General features: G+C 32.5%; 1 protein-coding gene across 1 annotated transcript in view; it reads right to left on the reverse strand.

The window, feature by feature from the left end:
* Nucleotides 1-19,192, reverse strand: part of Stx17 (syntaxin 17) — a 56,158-nt gene that overhangs the window by 13,903 nt on the left and 23,063 nt on the right. Inside the window, exons 4-6 of the mRNA XM_047524190.1 lie at nucleotides 8,429-8,654; nucleotides 189-304; nucleotides 62-112 (exon numbers count right to left, since the gene is read on the reverse strand). Coding sequence (XP_047380146.1) covers nucleotides 62-112; nucleotides 189-304; nucleotides 8,429-8,654 — 393 coding nt within the window. The remainder of the gene's footprint in view (nucleotides 1-61; nucleotides 113-188; nucleotides 305-8,428; nucleotides 8,655-19,192) is intronic.

Here is a 19,192-nt window from a genome sequence, read left to right on the forward strand (position 1 = left end):
GATCAAAGTCTCTCATTCTAATACCCTACCAATTCTGAGCCAAAAACAGTTATATACTTACATTCACTAGGAGAGAGAAATCAGTAACCAGTTGACTAAGTTCAATTAAATCCTTAAAAAGAGAGAGAGAGAAAGTTACTTATTTTTATGCCTCATAGTTACCAAGAAGAAAATAATTTTTAACATACCGCTTCTAAGGTTTCCCATGACTCTGCAGCATTTTGATCTCGAGGAATTTCAGGCAATGCATATATCTGAGTCAAACTCTGAGAACTAGCTTCATCTTCAGTATTGTGAAATGCTCCTGGATGAACACAGATTCATGTATGGAATTTGCTTTTTAGCAAGGGCACAGCATGAATCAATGTCATAAAACAACTGCCATGTAAAATTCTCAGAAATTAAATTTGGGCTAATAGTTCAAGTTGATTATTCTATGAGAACAGAATTATTTATCCTTGGGCAGCTTGTTTCCTTGGTTAGTTAATCCACATTTTTTTTGGTCTATCCAGAAAGTCATCTACAAAATGGCTACAAATACCATCTATCCAATCCGAATAACAGAACCAGCAAAGGGAAATTAATCTATTTGGCCAGTATTCCATGAGGAGACACCCAATGTTTCACTGCTAAATTCTTAACCTTTTATTTGGTTATGTTAGTAATAAATATAAGATATACAAGGTAATGAAAGCAGGTGTGAAGATGTAGTTCAGTGGTGGAGCACTTGCCTAGCATGAACAAGGCCCAGGGTTTGACTCCTAGCACTGCATCTACTGATGACAATGAGTTTGTCACCAAATGAACATTTTTGTACATATTGTCACTGTTCTCATTAGAGTCATTCTTCTGGTACATTACTCCATTGTTTCCTCTGTTTCTTTTCTGGGTTTTAAAAAGCCTTCAACTCATTAACATTTTGCTTATTTAACACTGCTATAATGATAAATTAATTTACAATAAAAATTCATCTTAAAAGTGTTTCGTATTTCCTCATTTTGGTTTTACCAATCTTTCATCCATTCAACTGACATTTATTACATGCTGACCATAGGCCAGTCAGTATGACACAGTGCTGGGGACACTATAAAAACAATTAGGAAATTCTGTCACAGTGGTGCACGCCTGTAATCCCAGCAACTGAGGAGACTGAGGCAGGAGGTTCACAAGTTCAACTTAGTGAGACCCTTCAGCAACTTTTAGTGAGACCTTGTCTCAAAAATTAAAAAGGGCTGGGGATGTGGTACAGTGGTAGGGCATCCCTGGTTTAAATCCCATGTAGCCTGCCTGCCCCACCCCTCAACAAAAGTTCTCAGGAGGCAACATACAGTAGTGGTTAGGAGCATGGGTCTTGCCAGAAAGACTTAGGTTAGAGTCTTAGTTTGGCTATGTACTAGCTTTTTGACTTGAGAAGGTATTTCATTTCTGGCTTTTTTTTCTCATTTGCAAGATAACTTGATTTTACTTTGCACAGCACCTGGCTTATACATAAAAACAAATGCTTAATAAATAGTTACTACTACTACCACTGCTATTGCTACTATTATTAATACAGCTTACCATAAAATGTGTGACACACACCAGTTAACAGTAAAGTTCATTCAAGATAGTCTGGTAAAACAAGATGTATCCCATTTGTTTACAATAAAAATGGAAAAAAAAAAAAAAGATAGTCTGGTAAGACTATGATGTGGGTCACTATAGAGTGCCACGTGAGCCTGGCAGAAGCCCACAAACCTTGCTTTGTGGTGGGGAGAGTGGTCAGAGAAAACTCTGAGCCTGAAGCCCAAGGATGAACAAATCATAAAGGTACAGGAAGATGCAGACTATACCAGGTCAGGGAAAAAAAAAACAAAAAAACTAAAAGAGGGTCCATATAGTTGATGCATAGACTGCAAAGAGAAAAGCAAAGGCTGAGGCTAAATATCCAAGCTGAGGTTTTCATGGCATTGTAAATCATGTTAAAGAGTTGTGTCTTTCTCACAAGATCACTAAGGAACCACGAAAAGGAGACCACTGGGAAGTAGGAAGTTGCCACAATCAGATTTTAGATTTTAAAATCTAAAATTTAAAAGTCAAAGCTGCAGGGTGAAGAATACATTAAGGATGGAGTTGAAAGGTGAAGAAATGAAAGTGAAAGACCAGTTGGGAGGCTTTCCAGTATGTCCAGGGCAATATGTCCAGTTCTAGGATAGTGAGAGTGGAAATGGAAAGAAGAGACCTGAAGTTTTATTTTTTCCTTTTCACTTCAAGCTCAAAATACCTATCATTTTAACAATTTCTGGCCACCCATTAGGTACTGTGTTTGGTGCCAGGGACGGAAAAGTAAATAAATCATCGTGCCTACTCTCAAAGAACTTATATTCTAGAAAAGTCAGAAATACAAAGAGACAATCATAAAACAATGGGAAAGTTCATTGATATCTCTTTATCCAGATGAGCAGAGATACATGTAGTTTTCTGTGGAAGTTCCAACCTGGGGGTGACATCTGATCCAGCTTGATGCGGTATACAAGGGAAGGCTTTCTAGAAAAGTTGATACAACTGGTTGCAGAAGAGAGGAATATAATTCTAGACAGAGAAACTTGATTAAACAAAGGCCCTCAAGAAAGAAATAGCATCACTAATATAAAATTAGCATTTCAGTGCTAACAAAACATGAAGTAAAATAAAAGAGTTATAAGGATAAGACATTATAGATGATGAGGAGGGAGCTTGTTGACCAGGTTAAGACTCTAGACTTTATGTGGCAGACAACAGAGAGTTGCAGGAGGTTATAAGTGGGTTTTGAAATGACATGACATGTGACCTGATCTACTCCTAAAAGTTAGTCGTTATAAAACTATATCCATATTTTCTTTTGTTTCCTTATTTCAAAACATTTAATTGAATGATATTCTATAAAAACTGCATTACTACAGTTATCTTCAAAATTTATGAACACTTAACCTCTCAATAAAAAACTTATTTGAACTGTTTAAAAAGAGCATAGTCTGTAGACTTAAAAGTAATTTGTAAGTTTATCAGGATTGACAGTGTTCTTTTAATTTTGAATTTATTTTAAAATATTTCTTAAAGAAGGAGCAAAAGGGGCTGGGAGATAGCTCAGTCAGTAGAGTGCTTGCCTTGTAAGCATAAGGCCCTGGGTTCGATCCCCAGCACCCCAAAAAAAAAAAAAGAAGGAGCAAAAACATCAGATACAGAACAAGTTTTACATTACAGCATTATGACAAATATCCAATACTTTAAAAGTTCTCAAAGAGTTTTGTAAATGCTTAAAATATTTACTTAATACCTTAAGTAATCATCATTAAGATACTTTCATTTTCACTTTAACCAAGATAAATGCATTACCATATGACCTTTCTTCTACTTAACATTCCTACATATTGGTGAACAATGATAACTTCATTATTATCAGACCAAATGCAAAGCAGAACTTTATGACCTTGCCCACTCTAAAGATTTTTTAAGCTATAACCTATGTACTATTAAAAAGGATTTAAATGGAGTATGTTAGGGTATATATAGAAAAAGAGGAAATATTATCATATGTAAATTCTTTATCTAAAATAAGGGATGAGAAATGTTTGACATTTAAATAAACATAAAAGATTTCCCTTAGTAAAAAATAAGAAATATTTAAGTCATTTCCGTCTCACTCAAAACCAAACTGCGTATGCATCTTAGTTCAAATAGAATCTTAGAACAAAGAAGCCTATTCTCTGCCATAGAAAACCCTGCTGGAAACTTAAAACTCTGAACATCACTAATCAATTCAAGGCATGACTATCAATTAAGAAAGCAAACCTTTTAATTTCTACAACTCCCATCATTCAATTTCAACTTATACCTCAGTGATCATCCTTTGTCTTTGAACTCTTGCAAACTTCTACGGATTGCTGAGGCAAAACACTGAGATAGATTATAGCCACAGGAAAGAGCACTGAAGAACTTTAGCTTGTTCACAGAAGTAAAAAACTGTAATTGTTTCACATTACATAACAATCTCGGTCCTGCCCATGTACAAACAACTGTAAGCATAAAGGGCAAGCATGTGTATCACTCACCCTGTTCCTCAAACTCTAAAATTGGTGTTAAAGCCTTATTATTCACATAAATTCAAATAAACATTAAGACAGTTGACATACTTTAGTTGAAGTGAGAAATAAGTTAAACAGCATGACTATAAGATTTTTTCCTCCTCTTCTATACATATTCAAATATTCTCTCCCTCTTTCCCCATACTTCGTAAATAGCAATGATCCTACTAAAATTACAACAGAAAACATGAAATTCCCACTAAACTTCACCATGTTAAGGAAAAGTTTCACTAAAATCTAGATTAATTAAAAAGCATGTTGGCCAGGTGTGGTGGTCACACCTGTAATCCCAGTGACTCAGGAGGCTGGGGCAGGAGGATTGCAAGTTTAAGGCCAGCCTCAGCAACTTAGTAACCCTAAGCAATTTAGCAAGACCCTATCTAAAAAATAAAAATAAAAATAAATAAAAAGGTCTGGGATGCAGTTCAGTGGTAAAGTTCCCCTGGATTAAATCCTTGGCAAAGAAAGAAAAAAGAAAAAGAAAAAACAATTCTTAATTTCTTTCAAGTTTTGATAGTTTAAGAGTGAATTAATTTGCTGATAACCTATATAAACCCATCTATCAAAATAAAATTACTTCTAAGCCATAGTTTAACCTAACTGTAAAGAAAGACTATTGAGAAAATTAAAACCAGCTGGGAGCAGTGGTGCTTGCCTGTACTCCCAGCTTCTCAGGAAACCAAAGTAGGAGGATCACAAGTTCAAGGTTAACCTTGGCAACTTAGTAATACTCTATCGCAAAATAAAAATTAGAAAAGGCCAGGGAAGTAGGTCAATGGTAGAGCAGCCTGGGTTCAATCCCCTGTACTGCAAACAATTTTTTAAAAAAATTAAAACCAACAGAAAAATACATCTGAAAAATAATATAATACAAAACTATCTACATGTCTCACAAAAATGTTCTATACATGTATATACCTGAGATAAAAATCTAATATTCTACCAAATTCAATATGCTGGTCTGAACTTCCCAGCAGCTTTAAGATTAGATTCTTTTGTGACTATCTGTTTAAAATGTAATAAGATTCTGTTCCTACTGTGCTGTTGAAGTGTGTGTCCTGGTTGGGAGTAAAGAAAGACAAAAAATGAAGAGAAGCACTGATTCGCTCTGTATGGCTTGAACCACCTTTCTAAATACAAATCAGATTTGTGGGCTCATCACTTCTCTTGGTGGGAAGCAATATGCTAAAAATGAAACTAGACACACAAGTGAGACAGAAGGAGTTTCTCAGATCAACCAAGATTGGCAGAGAAGATTTGCTTCAGGAATTCTTAGAATCTGGACAAAAGAAACAGCAAAATCATCACAGCTTCCCCCCAAACTTAATAAGCTTCTTTCATTCTCCAGAGCACATAAAATGTCCTATTCTACTTGTTATTTCTATCTGTAAATGAAAAACTATTTTTGCATTTTTTATCTCACTCATGGAAATGTGGCAACATTGCTCCTGAATCTCTGCTGATGTTTCCAACCAATTTATTTAGAATCAGACTTGTAAAGGAAAAAGTATTTTAAGGCACTTAACTTCTATGCAAATAAAACATATTTTTCTATATAGGCTGTCACTACTATAATGAGTATCTAAAGCAAAAATAAGGAAAAAACCAGAGAACACAGGATAAAAACATGCAGAATGACAGAAAAGAGTCTATAGTTAGAAGAAGACCACATATGGAGCAAACCCAATTCCTACCCACTATTAAAAGTGTTATGTAAATCAGTCACTTGAATCCTTTTCATTATTCTTCTCCTTTCCCATCCTGTCAATTATCTGTTAATAATTTCTTTTCTTTTTTTTTTTTTTTAATTTAAGGCAATCCAGTAGAAACTCACACTTGGTAAAATACTCAGGCACTTGGTGAGACAGTAATTTTAACTGCTTTCTGTTGGCAATGTGTTCATAGTCAAAGCACAATCTGATCAAGAGACTATTCAGAATTGAAATTCTACATGCTGTTTTAGGTTTAGCTTAGGTAGTGACTTTATAAATAGAAAGACTGTCTTAAAGCAACGCTAGTTTCAGAGATTTAATTTTGTAGCTTTCTTCCAATAGCAAGTAATTAGATATTTAACCTATTTGGTATCCCATGAATGAATTGAGAACTTTGAAAATCAATAGAGTTGGAAAATGAATTTTGCCAATTTCTTCTCCCTCATCCTCTGGTTCTACCGTAATCTTTTTCATTTCCTTTCTATACATGCTTCCTCAAATTCTGCCAATCTTAGTCTTTATACCACTCTGCTTCTTAAGGAAAAAGCTAATTATCAGCAGGTTGGGTAAATGACTTCCTCTAATAATCACCCAGTTTCTCTAATGATACATAAATCCAAGTTTCTTAAGCACAAACGTGGACTTTCACTGGTAGAAACACAAACAATGCAATAATAAAATGTAAATTAAAGCAAGCATTAGATTATCAATATATTGTGAGAAAACTCTCAGAACTCAAAATTTTACTTGACAAGGAATTGCTGGGGATGGGTTCAATGCTAAATAGCAAAAGAGACTGATGCCAGATACTTTTTCCAGAATATTCAGCTTATCTTCACTGTTATTACTGCCATCTTGTGACACCGTCTGGGTACATAAGGTGGCCCCTTAATCAAACTGAACTATAAAGCCCAATGTCTCTACACATGCAGATAAAACATCAGTTTGTGCTAAGTGATAACAGCCTTCTTCCTCACCAACATGGCAGTGGTAACTACAGATGAACGAAAATGAAAACTGTAACTACAAACTATTAAAAACATGATTCCCAAATAATCTTCAAACAAGGGTTGAATGCTAACATCTCTTTCTCCTCAAAACATTTAGACACTGGTTATCCCCAGAGTGAAGTGATTGTAGCACATGTGAAATTGCAAAATTGTCCCTAAAAAGATACTTATTTATGTATTTATAAAACATTTATGAGGGTTGGGGTTGTGGCTCAGTGGTAGAGTGCTTGCCTAGCATGCATGGGGCCCTGGATTTAATCCTCAGCATCGCATAAAAGTAAAATAAAGGTATCATGTCCACCTACAACTAAAAAATATTAACAAAAAATTTAGGAATGGTCTGCTATGTGTAAAACATTGTGCTAAATTCTAAGGATACAACAAAACAAGATTACCCAGAAACTCTGAATAATAGCCTAAATATTTCTTCCAGTATTTTTTATTCCCCTGTAATTACTGCATCATTAGTACTGAAAATATAAACTTAAAAATCATCTGGATTTGGAGATAGGGAGTGGTATAGGTGTAAATAAAAATAAAGAAAAACTGGGCAAGCATAACTTCCTTAAGATTCTATTATAATTCATACCTTATTTACACTTTACCTTTTTCACAAGGACTAAAGGCATCTTATGATACTTAAGATATAATAAGATAGAATTAATAAAAAATAAAAGCTAAACAATAAAACAAAAAAAGTAGAAAACGAAGGCAACAATTATAAAATAAACACAGGTTACTTTAAAAATTTAAATCTTGGTGATTAAAAAATTTGGCTTTAAGCTCTATAGTACATAACTCAAGTAGGGAAGCCTTACCAGTCACTCCATTCAATAACCATAAAATTAAAAAAAAAAAAAACTTTGAAGTACTACTATGGATTAAACCAAGAATTTTTCAGAATTAAAGACACTATTATAGTGGGCTGGGGTTGTGGCTCAGTGGTAAAGCACTTGCCTAGCATGTGTGAGGCACTGGGTTCGATTCTCAGCATCACATACAAATAAATGAATAAATAAAATAAAGGTCCAAAAAATTTATTAAAAAAAAAAGACACCATTATAAAGAAGTGGTCAATGATTATCAACTAGATCTTTAGAAAAGATAAAGGGACAAGTTTTACAGGGCTGTTTAATCTTAGAGTATCATTTCATAAAACTTAAAGGCATGACACCCACTGCAGACTTTTTATCGTCAGATAAATTCAGAGAACTGAGTTGGGAGAGAGATCTAATATCTCCTGTGAAAACTAGTGTGCTTAAGGAAAAAAAAGCATGCCTAAAGATGTCACCTTTGCACTGGAGAGAAGTGAGGAGTATGCTGCAGACAAGGATGACATAGCCTTAGGAAATATTTTACATTTCTTTTCAATATACAGGCAAATAGGTATTTGAAGCTCTGAGATTCCTCTCCATATGGCAATTTATCCTGCAAATTTTCCAGCGTACACATTTGCAGCTCACTCAGGGTCAAGGATTCAACATAGTGGGATATCAGGTAACCCCTGGAGACCTACAGATAATCAGCAATCTCTATGCGAAGAGGTGAGCTTTAATTAACTGCATTACTGTGACCAAGAATAAGACTTTGTATAATACATTACCACCAACAGTCATGGATCTGGTCAAAGGAGGCTGTAATAAGGTTTCTTCATCATTAAATTGTTTCTTAAGTTCTTCGACAGATTCCAAGTGGAGTTGGAGAAATTCTGCTGTTGCTGCTGATGCTTCTTCTTTAACAGGATCTATCATTCTCTTCAGAAGTATCAGGTCATCCTTTTGGACTTTCAAACAAAGCTTCTCCATTTCTCGGATATTGGAGCGCAGTTGCTATAAAAGAAAAAAATCACTAATATCACTGGCTTTTAATATAAAATATTTGTTTTCAGAAGTACTTTGTTATAATGATTGTGAATGAAAATGATTATACTTTCTCTACAACAGAAGGTGTGCCATAATACTTCTCTATTTTCCACATCTTTAGAATCCACATTCTCATACTTTGAATTATTTAGCAGTTTTCCATCATTAAATGTGATTATTCCACAAAGGTAATAAGTGCTCTGCAGAAAAAAATCAAACACTACAGAAACATATAAAGAAAAACTGATTTTCCCATTTCACTAATCCCATACCTTCTCTTAACCCAATTCCATCATGTATTTCTCATGGCAATGCACACATTTGACCTATATAGGCCTTCTCTCTTTATTAAAAAAATGAATAATATTATGCATAACAATCTATAACTTGTCATCCACACCCCAACTTGACAATATCATCATGGGCATCCCTCCTGATCAATAGTTACACCAATAGTTACACTAATATTCCATAATATTGATGGTCTAATGCTTCTATCTTACCATGACCCTATACTTCCTTCAACCTTATGTCCACTCATCATTCCAATATGAGCTAGAAAACCTTGGGATAACTGGATTATATATTCAAAACCTATGATTGACAGGCACTACAATGTCAAAATTATATAACCTTAAGGGCTCCTCAAGTTGTGATGATTTCACAAGAAGGAAACAAGTCTAAACACATAGTAGAATTAGGACAACAGACCACATCTAAGTCCTAGACCAATACTGTTTCCAACACACTACCACCTCCTGAGTGACTCCTTTCTGGATTACAATTGTAAAACCTGGTTATATATTTGCCATATAGTCTATAGAGATATTTTAGGCAATATTATCTTTTTTGTTTGTTTGTTTGTTTTTGTACCTGGGACTGAACCCAGAGGCACTTTACCACTGAGCCACATCCCCAGCCCTTTTTTAATTTTATTTTTAATTTGAGACAGGGTCTCACTAAGTTGATTAGGGCCTCACTAAATTGTTGAGGCTGGCCTCAAACTTGTGATCCTCCTGCTTCAGCCTTCTGAGTCACTGGGATTACAGGTACATGTCACCATACCCAGTTAGGCAATATTATCGTGAAGGAGCACTGATGTTTTCCTGCAAACTCGATAAGCATTTATCTGTCACATTTTATTCCTCTCTTAAAGAACTTGTACATATGTCTGTGTCTCCAGGTAAATTATAGTAAACGGTTAAGAATTCTTTTATTATGGGTAAATCTGTCACATATTCTTCTCTCCTAAAGGACTTGTACATATATCTGTGTCAACAGATGGATTATCATGTCCAACTAAGAACTCTATTACTATGGATGAAGGGAAAAAATTTTTAAGGGAAAGACAATGCCTACTTAAGTATAAAATATGATACTATAATAACAAATATAATAATAATAAAATAAAAAACATAACTAATGACTACATTTTTGTCAATAAGCTATCCATTGTGGTAAATGGTTAACCTCCACAATATATCTTTAAAATGGATATTACATTATTATCACTTTACAGAAGAGAAAATTAAAGCAAGAAGTAAAAAAAGTAGCCCCGGATCACACTGCTAGTAAATGATACAATTAGAAATCAAATTCAGGCCAAGGATCTTATAACACTAGGCAACAGAAATATAATACAAAACACATGTATTTAATTTCTTTAATAATCACATTAGAAAAAAGAATCAGTTGAAATTAATTTTAATACTTATTTAACCCAATGTATCTGAAATATTAGTTCAACATGCAATCAACATAAAATTATGAATTGAGTATTTTATATTATTTGTAGTCAATCTTAGAAACTGGGTATAGATCTTATATTCACAACACATCTTAATATAAACTAGCCACATTTTAAGTGCTCATCAGACCTCTGTGACTTGGAGCTACCACACTGCATAGCACAGGTATGGAGTCTCTCCAAAATCAAATAGTAGGAACAGGATAGCAAAACTACATGTAAAAAACATAAAGTAGGTGTTCCTATTTCTGGAAATAGTATACCAGATGACTCAGAATAACTTTCCCACTAATGATTATTTTAAAAGCTGAATGAAAAAAGTCATAAAACCAATTGAAAGAAAAAAAACTCAAAAGCATCAAAAAGTAAACAAGATAATAAGTAATTTGTAAGACAAGAACCGGGCAAAGATGGAAATCCAGAAAAGTAGTCCTGAACTCAGGTCACATTTGCTTTGATAATACTCACATAACAATGCAAACTCACAAAGGTTGGGATAAAAATTCAAAGGCAGGACACGCTAACTGTAAGGGCCCTGGTGCTTTGGGCTGGAATTTTAAAGCGCTCTACCCTAGAAGCACAGGTACACTGCACAGATACACCTCTTGCATGAACAGCAGATCGGCTTCTTATCTCTTGAGTAGCTTACAAAACCCTTACACTCTGAAATTGTACAAAGATAATCTTAGAAAGTGTCCTCAGGAGCAAAAAAAGAAGTCAAATGCAAATCCTCTCATAAGGAAGATAACATCATTCCTACCTTCAAATAATTTTTCAAATATAATGTCCACCAATCAATCAAAGATAATCATATATGCAAGGACATATGGAACACGAAGAAGCAGAAGAAACAACAAACAAACATACAAATTGACATCTGTCAATTTATAAATTTACAAAATATTTATAGTTATTTTGTTCACAGATATAAAAAAATCAAGCTTGAAAATTAGCAATTAGAAAGTATATAAAGCAATGTATAGATTTTTTAAAAGATTTAATATTCCATAATTTTAAAATAGTGTCCAAAAGAAAGAATTTAATTGAATTTAAATGAATTTAATTTAATTTAAATGAATTTAGCTGTATATTAAGTCCAGCTAAAGAAAAAGTGAAAAATAGATCTAAAGAATCTATGTAAAAAATACAGAAGGAAAGTTAAAAATATAGAAGAGGAAGTTAAAAGACATAGAGAAAGTTATTTATTTAACTGTAATAATAATAATAATAATAATAAATAATATATTTATTTAGAATCAGAAGATAGAAAACAAGTTTGAAATATGTATAATCAGAAAAATGAGAGATTAAAACTCCATTTATGTATTATGCGTATGTATATGTATGATATATCAAAATGTATAAATGCATTCTACTATCATGTACAACTAATTAGAACAAATAAAAAATTAATTAAAAAAGATAATGGCTGAGAATTTCCAAAAACATAGGGAGGAAGATATCAATCCACAGATTCAAGAAGGTCAACAAATCCTGAAAAGAATAAATAAAAAGAAAAATATGCCTAGCTAAAACAAAGGAAAAGAGGAGAAAAAAGATGTTCAAGAGGAACTAGTGACAAAACCGTTTACTGCAGAGTCAGTAAGAACATAACATAACTTCTCAATAGCAATAATGAAAGCCTGACGACAACTAAATAATGTATTCAAAGTACAGAAAGAAAACTGCTGTCAACTTAAAAGTATTCCCTGCAAAAACATCCTTCAAGACCGAAGGTAAAATAACATTTTTAGAAAAACAAAAACTGAGCAATTATCTTCAGTATATACATGGTAAATAACATTTAAATGGAGGAACATACATGGAACTGAAATATTCTAGTGTGCTTGTATTATCTGTGTTGCTATGGATGTATGTTGTACTTTTTATTCAAAGTCTATAATATAAAAGCTAACAGAGAAAATTTAAAAATATAAAATCATCCCCCAAAAAGTAAAGATGGAGATGAAAAAGAACCAAAAAGGCAGAGTTAGAATGCACACAATAGCATGAAAGATTTAAACTGAAATATATCACCAATTGTATTAAATATAAATGAAATAAGTATTCCAGCTGTAAAATGAATAAATTCGGACTGGATAAAAAAGCAAAAGAAGTACATTTATGACATATTAAAAAAAATAAAGGAATGGAAAAATATATAACAAACCCTAATACTCTCCAATAAAACTCACTGTAGCAATATTGATATCACAGAAAACAGACTTTAAAGACAGAACATTACTAGAACTACAAAACTGTTTTATAATAATAATACCTTCACCAGGAACATATAATTCTAAAGTTTGGTACCTAATAACAGCCATAAAATATGTAATCCAAAAGCTGACAGAACTACAAAGAAAAATTTAAATCCACAATCATAATGGAAAGCTTTAATACCTTTTCAGTAACTGATGGAACAAATGGACAAATGATATAAGTTAGGCATAGGGGATTTAAACAAGATTAACACAAACTTGATCTAAGTTATATAGAACATTACACTGAACAAGTTGAGAAAATACATGTAAAAAACACAGGCAGCATTTACAGAAATTGACTATGTACTATCTTAAGTTCTATAATACTCTGATCATAATATATTTAACTTGAAATAATTAGTGGAAAATATAGCTATATACACACCATGTATTTAGAAAAATATTCTAAATAATTCATAGGTCAAAGAAGAAATCACAATGGAAATTAAAGATGCTTTGAACTGAATGAAAAGAAAATAATTCATACTAAAACTTACAGCCAGCTAAAAACCATAGTTAGAAATGTATATAAGTACTTATACATTAGAAAAGAAGAAAGGCTGGAAAGTAACCTACTAAATATCTAGTCTAATAAACCCGAAAATAGCAAAAATGAATGCAAAGGTAGAAAGGAGAAAATAATAAAGATGTGAACATAAATTTGATGCAACAGAAAAATAAACACACAATAGATCAAAGCCAAAACTTAATTTGGAAATATTTTTAAAAATTGTTAAACCTGAGAGTTAGTTCAAAATAATAGAGAAGGCACAAATAACCAAAATCAGAAATAAACAAAAGGGGATATCATTTATATTCTGATCTTACAGAATTAAACAAGACAATATTATGAACAAATAAATGCCAATACATTAGAAAAGTTAGATGAAATAGATAAATTCCTAGAAAACTACAATTTACCAAGCTGATAAGTAGAAATCTCAATAGTCACATAACTATTAAAGAAATTAAATCCATCATTTTGAGATTCCCCTGCCTTCTCCCATTCCATACACAAGCCAAAACCAACCAAATCAAAAAACCCAGCATGAATGGTTTCACTGGCCAATTGTACCAAACATTTAAAAGAAATTATAGAAATTCTTTGAGGGAATGGTAAAAGATCATTTTCTAACTCTTTTTGATAGAAGAAACTCAATACAAAGCTTGACAAGGGGAGTAAGATAAAGGAAAAATTCACTCTAGACTCATGTACTCTCATGCACAAGGATACACAAATCCTAAAGAAAATGTCAGCAATTTAAATCTGGGAGCACATAAAAATACAGCAATAATAGTAAGTGAATAGATAATTCATTTCAATAGATGGATTGGAAGACTATTATAGATGACAACAGGTAAAGTTCAAGTCAGACACAAAAGATTTGTTTAATATAATTTATATTATGTTAAAAAACAGGTTAAAGTATAGTCTTAAAGACTCCCTTTTCTACTTCTGTAAAATTATGCAGAAAAGTTTGGAAGTATTTACCACAGAAATCAAGACAGTGATTACTTTGGGGGAGGTGGATATAATTGGGAAGAGGCTATGAAGCCCTTCTGGTATGCTGGCAGTGGTCTGTTTCTTTCTTTTTCTATTCAAATGAACACACATTATTTTTATTTTAAATTCAGATTCCTAAAAGGAAATTTCATCACCCTAATTACATACTTTTACAAGCCTGCACACTGGCAGAAAGATGGTCCACAGTTCCTAATATTGAGCACATATACAAAAATAAAACTTTGTAAATTAAAGAAAAACTAACATACTTTCATCTATCCAGTAATTATTTTTAAAATTTGCTGAATTCTTAATCTGAGTTGTGACACATGAGTATTCACAGTATAATTATTTAGGTGTATACTTAAGATTTAGGCATTTATATTATAGTTTAAAATAAAAAAGTTTCAATATCTTTAGAAAAGAATATTATATTAGCCTGAAGGGTAAATAAACATAAGGATAGAAAAGAGGTTGAAAACATTTGAGTAGGAAAAAATTCAGTAGGGATCTTATTGTAGAAGTATATTAAGTACCATCTACTGGATAAAAGATATTAATTCACCCATTTGATTAGACTATAAAGTTTGTCAGAACAGAGACTGCATCTAACTTCTTCACCACTGTGTCCTTTCAAGGCTGTATTTAGTTCTTAGTATAAAGTACAACTCAATAAACATGGTAAATGAATAAATTCCTTCTTAATATTTTCCACAAAGTAGCACAGTAGTGATCCAACAGTAAGACAGATCACCAGGTATCATGAAATTAACCAAGATTCTGCCCTGGAAGAGCACAATATTAGTCACAAGCATATGAAATACGTCTTTCATTGGGCAGAAGAAACAATGAAAAGAGCTACTCCTTTGGAATTGATTCTGACGTACAATAAAATAATGTAGTGAAAATAAGAAAGTGCCTTAGAGTTCCTAATGGTTAGGAATACCGGGACGAGTGATTTTTTTAGGGAGGTTAATATTATCAACTTCAAAGAAAAACAGCTGTATGATGCCATAACATAAATTATATTGTGATAAGAAGAAATTATTTTTGAAAAAAGATACAATTTAGTTTCTTAAATATGAATTTCTCACACTATAAAAACAAATTAACCTCATAAGAAAGAAAACAGTGGCATCTAAAGAATCTGATTGTGGAGGGTATGTTATGGTAAGTTCAGGATTTTAAGAGACTTGTCAAAAAAAAAGGGAATGAAAGGCACATGAATGCAAGAGTGGTGTGAAACAAGGAGAATCAAGTAAGTAAAGTAAGAGCCCAGAATGAGCGGAGGCTGGTGAAAAATGTTAAGAACAATAAAAAGGATTTTAAAAACACATGTACAGCAAGAACATGAAAGAAGGTTCAGGCCTACTGCTTGGGGCAGATGGTATAATGTTAACAGATGATGCAGAGAAAGCAGAACTACTTAACTCCTATTTTGTTTTTGATTATTAAGGAGAAATTCAAAATTGAAAGGGGTAAGAAACATGCTCAAAGGAAATTTTTAAAAACGTGCCTTTACTGTAAGGATCTAGATAGGTTTCATGAAGGAGGGGAGATTTGTCTTTGAAAAAAAATCATGGGAAAAAAGAACATACTAAATAAAAAGAACGCATTGGAAAGAAACAAGCCTTCTCAATAATATATTTTATCAATTTTGGGACACAATACTTTTTCTACATTTAACATCACTGAAATTAGAACACTGTATCTTATATTAGATGGTAAAAAAGCAATGTGTCATACTTAACTAGCAGTGCTTCTTCTTTCTTAGAGGTATACAAAATAATAGTGTTTCTTACAACTGATCATGTCTTGGATTTAATTTCCTAAGATTCTGTAGAACTTATACCAACTGGAGTAAAGTCCAAGAATCCTAAATTCTGATTAATTAGTACATAAAAATTTGAAGCAAATTTTAAGTTATAATTTCCTCTAAAGCTGACAATAACCTAAAATAATTTACATTCTAACGATATTTATTTTGGAATCTACTCTTCTATCTTTTATTCCATTCCCTACCTGGCCTTGTTCTCAATTTTTTCTTCTTTTCTCCTAATTTCTGCCTCCTATCATTGTTTTCCACTGTCTTCCTCTCTCTTGTATGTTGCTTCTCCCTTTTAAATACCTTTTTTTAGAAATTAGCTTAAGTGTTCTATATTTCTCCTAGTAAAATCATGAACACATTTCACGTCTACAAATTCCAAGGCTGATTTTATTTTTGTGCATCTGTGCTATTTATGGAACTAGGATTGATTCTCTGCAGAGGAGTATCTTTCCAAATGTTGTCTGAAATCTACTGAATCAGAATCTCTAAGGTGAGTCCCAGAAACTGTTCTCAACAAGTTCTACATCATTACTACCTTGGAGAAAAAGCAAGGATGATCAAGTTTTCTATAAAAGTCAAGTTAATGTTCTTCAGTAAATTACTATAGTAACAATTTCTAATTCTTAGGTTCAAATTTTTATCAGAAAATCTTTTTTAAAGTCAATGTTTTCTTGTTCCACAGAAGAAAACTGCTAAGCCTATTTTACTTACAGACCTAAAACATAACGAGGAACTTCTGTTTTTGGCCAAGGTGGTCTCAGAACAGAGTACTAGAAAGGAGAGAGCCACACAGAGAAGAATCCTGGAGGTAATGCGGAGAGGTCATTGATATATTGGTATTTAAGGTTCACTGAAGATCTATATTTATCAGAAAACTGACTAGAACATTTTATGTGAGTAAACTACCCAAAGCTGGGGAACCAACCATCTGCAAAGGTTAAAAGGAATAGTGTCTAGCACTCACTCAAAGCTGGAAACAGTGCCTGTTCCCATCAACTAAACTGGAAAAACTCAATTCACAAGACATTGTGTAGAGTACTTAGAAAGGTTTTGTCTCAGTAGGTAAGAAGGAATATATATTAAACACACCCTATGCACTCCCACAGGTAAGCTCCAGTTAATGAATCATCAAAGTAAGCCCTAAAAGAATCAAACTGTTTCCAAGTAACTAGTAACTTACTGATTTTCCAGAACAAAGCACAAAATGATTTATAGTAACATAAAAACATTCAGCATCTAACAAGGTAAAAAGACTCAATTAAAGATCACCAGACGTACAGAGAAACAAGAAAATCCATAATAAGAATAATCAATGATCAAAATAGACCTATGTTTGACATAGACATTAGAATTAATAGAAACAGATATTAAAATAATTATTAGAACTGTGTTTTATAAGCCACTGTGGTGGTGTATGCCTATAATCCCAGAACCTAGAGAAGCTCAGGCAAGAGGATTCCAAGTTTGAAGCCAACTTAGCAAGGCCCTGTCTCAAAATAAAATAAATAGGACTGGGGGATGTGACTCAGTGATAAAGCAGCCTTGGGTTTAATTCCCAGTTCCCCCCTCCCCCCTAAAATAATTTTATTCCATATGTTCAAAAAGTTAAGTAGAGATATGGAAGGTATTTTAAAAGACCCAAAGCAAAATTACAGAGATGAAACTATAACATGTGATATTTTTAAAAATACACTGAATGGATCAATGGCAAATTCAGCACTGCTGCTACTGAGATTAGTAACATGAGGCAAAGCAATAGATACTATTTTTTAAAGAAACTGGTGTTTATTTTCCATAACCTTAATTCTATTTTGCTTAATAAGTATCTGCAGAACAGCTCAAGACCACTCCTTATTCTGAAGAGATTTAATAGATACTTTACAAAAATGAAACAGAGAGAAAAAAATAAAAAAACTGAGGAGTATGAATGAGCTGTGAGATAACATTAAGCAATATATATGCAATTTGAGTTCTTGAAGAAGGCAAGGAGACAGAAAAACATTTGAAGAAGTAGTGGTCAAAATATTTTTGAATTCTATGCAACAATAAATCCAGAGATCCAAGAAGCTCAATAAACTCAAAGCACAAGGCAAATGAAGAAAATGCTACAAGGTCTATCATAATCAGAGTGCCCCAAACCAGTAATAAAAGTAAACTCTAAAAAGCAGCCAGAGAAAACAGAAACATTACATAACAGAGAAACAAAGATAAAAATGAAGCAAATTTCTCATAAGAATGCAAGTGATAATCAAACAACATCTTTAAAATAGTGAAAGAAAAAAGTCAATGTAGAATTCTATACATGGCAAAATTTCATTTAAAAAGGGTGAAATAGTTTTAAGATATATGAAATCTGAACAAATTCATCATAGCAGAACCACACATTCCAAGAAATGTTAAAGAAAGTCTTTAAGGCAAAAAGAAAACCAAAACAGATGAAAATACAATAGATCTATGCAAAAGTATTAATAAGCAAATCAGTAATGGAAATGACAAAGGTAAATAAATATATAAGATTTTCCCCTTAATAGCTAAATAACTTCAAAATATAATTGCCTGCTTAAGTATAATACTTAATAATTGGCTGTCAAGATAATACTGTTTAAGTATTATAAGGTATATAACATATGTAAAGTAAAATACATGAGAACAACAGCATAAAGACTGGGAAAGGAGAAACAGAAGTATAGATAAGTTTCATAAACATGTATAAAATATAATATAATACCTTGAAAATAAACTACAATAAGAAGTACACTACAAGCCCTAAAGCAACAACTATAATAGTAGAGTTACATGTAGCAAGACAAGAAAAGAGACAAAACGGAATAAAAAAAATTCAACTCAAAAGAAAACAGATAATCACTAGACAAATGAAAATTAAAATCAGGAGCTACAACTACAGACATATTAGAATGGCTAAAATTAAGAAAACTTTGTCAAGTATTGGCAAGGACATAGAAGAACTGGGTGGGAATATAAAATGGTACAATCATATTGGAAAACATGAGGCATTTTCTTAAAAACTACAACTACCATATGATCTAGTCATTCCATTCCTAAGTATTTAACCAAGGGCAATGAAATTCTTTGCCCATTCAAAGATTTGTACCCAAATATTCATAGCAACTTTATTTGTAATAGCCCAAAGCTAAACAAAGC

Source organism: Sciurus carolinensis, chromosome 14 (assembly GCF_902686445.1).
Source record: "Sciurus carolinensis chromosome 14, mSciCar1.2, whole genome shotgun sequence".
Classification (NCBI taxonomy): domain Eukaryota; kingdom Metazoa; phylum Chordata; class Mammalia; order Rodentia; family Sciuridae; genus Sciurus; species Sciurus carolinensis.